This window comes from Galeopterus variegatus, unplaced genomic scaffold (genome assembly GCF_000696425.1).
Source record: "Galeopterus variegatus unplaced genomic scaffold, G_variegatus-3.0.2 Scaffold11173, whole genome shotgun sequence".
NCBI lineage: Eukaryota > Metazoa > Chordata > Mammalia > Dermoptera > Cynocephalidae > Galeopterus > Galeopterus variegatus.
Window position 1 is genome coordinate 35,180 of NW_007737284.1, and position 5,131 is coordinate 40,310.

The following is a 5,131-nucleotide window of genomic DNA, read 5'->3' on the forward strand; positions in this document are numbered from 1 at the left end:
ATGCAATTCCGTGTATTTTGTAATAAGCAACAAAAAACAGACTAATACACGCCCGTTTGCAGTCACCATGGTAACACTCACCATGGATTTTCCATTGTAAAACAGAGTTTTACTTAAGAATTCTTTGGAATAAAACATTAAATGTTTAAACATAAGAATACTCTTATTTTAAAAATATTTAATCATTTACTGCTAAAAAATATTTAATGATTTACTAACTTAAGGGTAAATTGTAACCAAGAACATTCTTTTTCTCAGGGAAAAAAAGTGTTTCTTTTCACTAGGAGTTTGTTATTATTAGGAGGAAGAGGAGGAGGGGTTTTCTTCCCACTTGTTTTTTCTATTCCTGTGAAACAACGAGTTTAAAATGTGCCCATTTATATTTTTAACAACTTTCTGAGGCTTGGCTTTAAAACACATTACCGTACACAACATACTTCATAAATACCAATATATTAATCTTACTTTTTAAGCAGCAAAAACACTGGCCCCCAAATAAGAAAAGCAGAATATGTTGTCACACTGTGCTGAGACCGCCAGTTTGGAACTCCAGGGTGTGCATATGAACTGCGGTGTGGGAGGCCTCCAAGGGGGGGGTCCCAGGGGCTGGTCACGGCCCAGGGGACGTAGGGGCCTTTGCCTGCTGGGTGGGGGCTCATGGGGTGGGTCTGCTGCCTGGTCACTCCTAGACAAGCGTGGGCAGCGTGGGGGCAGGGCTTAGGTAGGTGTTTGGAAGGAGACACACTCCTGCTCCCAGCCAGAGGAGAGAGGGGTGGCTGGGTCTGGAGGAGAGGATGGCAAAAGGCTTGGGGACCCAACAATGGGAGCAGGTGTCCTGTTTTTCCCAAAAGCCATCAGCTCACGACACTTAAAGCTCTCGCCTCTGAGCCTGTGGCTGAGCAGGGAGACAGGGTGGCCAAGCTCCGTCGGGGGCAGCTTCCATGTGCCGTGGGCAGACCCCAGGAAAAGTGAGTGGGTTCCTGGTGCTGTCCAGGGCTGGCGGCATGTGGACGTGAACACTGTACACTCAGTGCCCTGCACAGTGGGAGGAGGCAGCGGAGGAAGCCCGCAGGGGAGAGACGGGGCTGTTGGGCGAGGGGGTGACAGGCCAGGCAGCCCTGCCCCTGAGCTCTGGCCCCAGAAAGGTGCCCAGGAGCGGTGGGGCTGTGCACTGGGAGCGGGGCGGGTGTGGGCAGAGGAGCAGGGGCAGGAGGCAGGGCCGACAGGCTCCACACTGGACTGCAGCTGTGGGCACAGGGCAGGGTCGAGGACTGCTCTGCTGATCTCCCCCTGCCCCCGTCCTGCGAGTCAGCAGAGCAAGGACAGAGATCACGTGTCGCTGGTCCGCGCTGTACCCACGTGGGCGGTGGTGAGGGCAGCGGGCAGAGTCCCGGCGCCTACCACTTACCCAGCAGACGCACGGACTATAACCATGCCAGTAATATGACATTTACGTTCTTATCTTGTTTCAATGCCTTTTAAATACCATAAGAGAATTTACCACCACAGTTTAGGGGAGTCTTACTTTCTCAAGCGTTGATGAAAGATAAAGACATTCAAGTGTATCATTTTAGCCAAAACCCCTAAAGTTCAAACGAGGGCTAGCAATGGCAACGTGCCACTTACATGACTTACAGGACACGGTACTGGGTGTAAGAGAATAAAAAGAAAAGGCAACGCACGTGTCCCTTGTTTTAATGACTCCTGAACAACTCCTGACGCACTCACGCAAATAGGAAGATTTATCCAGAATAATAAAAATAGTAAGGAATGACTGGTGACCCGAAAGTATAAAACATTATGGCCAAAAATGGAGGCGGGGTCGGGGGCAGGTGAGGGGCTGCAGGTGGATGTGCCATGCATGGCACACGGTGAGCCTCAGCGTGCTTCTCTGAGTGCATAAAGCCCTGTCCTACTAAACAGAAGCACGCTGTGTTAGAACTATCTTTTATAATTCTTTTGATAATATGGTAGATCAAGGAAATAAATTCATGTGGATTTTAGGAAAAAAAAAAAAAAAACCGGGGGCCTTGCAATTTCTTGGTGTATTTTTGTACCTATATCCTTCACAGGGAGTGTAAGTAAAAAAAGAACATTTTTTGGGCAGCTGGCCGGTGTGGGAATCCTAACCCTCGACCTTGGTGTTAGAACCCTGGGCTGTAACCAACTGAGCTAACCCACCACCCCAAGAACCCGTTTTCACATTTCAAAACGTTTTAATTATAGGGTGTCTCTTACCTGGATCCTCGAGAGAGTGGCATTAAATTATAAAAGTAATAAACTAAGGACAAGATCAGGTTGCAGACAGCATCAGCCTCCTAGGAAAGAAGACACGGGTCAGAAACTCACACGCGAGATGACAGGCTAGCTTTTTATCGGGTGACAAGGCACATAAGAACCGTTCACATCAGGAAAAGGATGGCTTCTTCCTCTCCTGTAAGAACCTACTTTCCACATTCTTGAACATTCCACACTCTCTTGTGTCATTTTTCCTAGTGAAGGAGTTTGTACAGTTCAATGTGGGTCATGTTTCCCCTCCAGCTCTCTCTTAAATGGTAACCTTTTGATAAACATAAAACTCTGTGTCCTTCGATGCTATTTGAAATGTCAAAATATATACTGTGATTAAAATTTTAAAAAGCACTTATTCATACCAAATAAGCTTTCTGGAACAACACGTATCCCTACCCCGAAAGGTTCAGATAAGCCCCCGCCCCACACTCTGCACAGAGATTTAGATGACACATATGCTCAATTACGTACATAAATTCAGATGCTCAGTTACGTACGTAAACTGATTAAATGTCAGAGAAAGAAAGTGATTTCTGAGGGTCCCAGGCTTCCGTTCAGGAACACAGGGCGGGGCGTGCTGGGAGAGGGCACCCGCCACACTTGGCACAGACCAGCGAGGCCCCGCGGGGGGAGGCCCACCCCAGTTGGGGCAGATGCCAAGGGAAGAGGCCTGAGGCCAGGGAAGGTCGCTGAGTGCAGAGGGCACACGGCTCCAGTGCCCTCAGTGCCACGGCCGACCAGAGCGCAACGCTGCTTACATTACGGACCAACGTTCTCGTCTAAGCCTCATCAGGGCCCAGACTCACAAGGCGGCAGCACGGTGCTAATGACATAAACTACACGCTTACCCACTCCCCACTACTGCAGTCACCAAACATGGAGATGTTTTCCCCATAAGAATATTGAGAAATATTTATAGGCCAGCTCGATCTGGTTTCGAGCATAAGATATACGATCTCAATGAGAGGGCAGAGGTTTTATTTAACACGTTTACAAAAGAAGCACAGGAAGAATTAAAAAGGAACGGAAACAGAGACCTACCCCAAATTCTGACGAAAGAATCAATACTTTTCCTTTTGCTGTCAGATCTTTGTAAAGGGCATCTATTTCAGCGTGATATAATTGCGTCCTCTCTTCTGTGGTTTGAGTTTCCACTGAAAACAGAATATTGCCAACTCTGAAAATACAAGAACGAGGGTCAGAGGCGTGTACAATACAGTTCAAACAGCCAGACACAGAAAGTTTTTTAAAAAAAATCACACAGCACTCCAATGCGGCTCTACACACCTAAGCACACGCTCACCTCTCTAAGCACAGGCAAGTGCGCTTTTCCCACCCTTAAGTGAGCACAGACTTGTCTGCTCACAGAAAGTCTAACCATATGACAAGGGTACTGCTTGTGGAAAAGCAGAATTAGAAGACAGTGTGACCAATCTTTCCATGAACCATTTGAAATTCCCTTGCGTGCACTTACGTGAGCTTAAGATAATAGATGGGAAACAACACACATGGTAAAGGACGCGTGTAAACGTCCAGTGAGCATTTTCCCAGACAGCTGCCCCATGCGGCCTGCAGAGCAGGAGCGAGATCGGCTGTAGGAAGGCAGCTCGAGGACCTCACTGATTTGTTTTCTTAAGCCTCGGTGGCATGCTTAGCTGCACAGAGGCCCTGCGGAGGACTAAGTTGGATGCGACAGGTGTTTACTGTACAAGGCCATTGGTAAAGCATTGCACTTGGCTCTCAGGCTCTACAAAGAAAAGCTCGGCCGCTGCCTTTACTGAGGAAGTCAGGGAGAAGCGAGGCCACAGGTTACCACATTAGAGCACGGCCCATCAGGGGCTCAAGAGGGGAGAGCTCAGGTCTGATCTGGAAGACATGGTAAAGGCAGGAATGTTTCATGGGAGAAGAGGCCTGCACGTGGGTCCTCAGGATCCGGATGAGAGTGGGCGGCCCAGATGCTGGAACGTGGAGTTGAGCTTGGGAATGTGCTGTCCACTCGGACCAGCAGGCCAGGCTCCACCAGGCAGACAGGCCAGGTCGAGCAGCAAATGTCATTTGAGGACACATTACTGGGGGCCTTGATGCCCAGCAGGAAGCTGGTTTGGGCAGCAACAAGCAATGACAGGATACAGAGAGGAGAGTGGTTTGGGGGGCCAGGGAACACCCAGCGGAGTGGAGCCTTAGAAAAGCTGGTGATGCAGGGGACGGGAGATGGGAGAAGGGACACCAGTCATGAGTCGACAGGGGGTCAGAAGGCCCAGGGTTGGGAGGTGGCAAGTGCAGAAACGGGCAGTGGAGGACAGATGGCATGTTTCAGGGGGACTTCCACGCCCTCTTATTCAGCAGCTCCACTTCTACCTGGAATTTGATCTGACGATACACATCAGGGTGCGTGAAAAGGCAGGAGAATAACTTTTACGCTAAATAGCACACCCTGCAATTCCTGTGGGGGATATGACCTTTACCGGGAAAGTTTCGTTGATAAGAGGCTTGGGGTAGAGAGGGAGACCTCAGGGATGTGGAAAAGCTGCAAAATCTGGAAGTAGATGTGTGCTAACCTGCTGTTCACTCATGAAGGCCTGTGTAAGTTGTGACACGGAATAGCAGAGGTGGTCCCTTGTCGTTTGAGTAAAAGCACACGAGAAAGTCAGAGCCCAAGAGGCAGAGGGACTGGGCGTGTGAGCCGTGGCCCTCGCTGATCTAGTGGAAGTCACGGGAGGGCTGTAAGCCTGTGCGGGCTCTGGAGGAGAGAAAGGGGTGTGGGTATATTTGTGTGTGTGCATGTGTGTGTATATTTGTGTGTGTGCATGTGTGTGCATGTGTGTGTGTGTGTACACAC

General features: G+C 49.3%; 1 protein-coding gene across 1 annotated transcript in view; it reads right to left on the bottom strand.

The window, feature by feature from the left end:
* The window catches only part of LOC103610455 (tetratricopeptide repeat protein 13-like), a 52,547-nt gene that overhangs the window by 35,171 nt on the left and 12,245 nt on the right, over positions 1-5,131 (bottom strand). Inside the window, exons 7-8 of the mRNA XM_008594622.1 lie at positions 3,334-3,469; positions 2,239-2,318 (exon numbers count right to left, since the gene is read on the bottom strand). Coding sequence (XP_008592844.1) covers positions 2,239-2,318; positions 3,334-3,469 — 216 coding nt within the window. The remainder of the gene's footprint in view (positions 1-2,238; positions 2,319-3,333; positions 3,470-5,131) is intronic.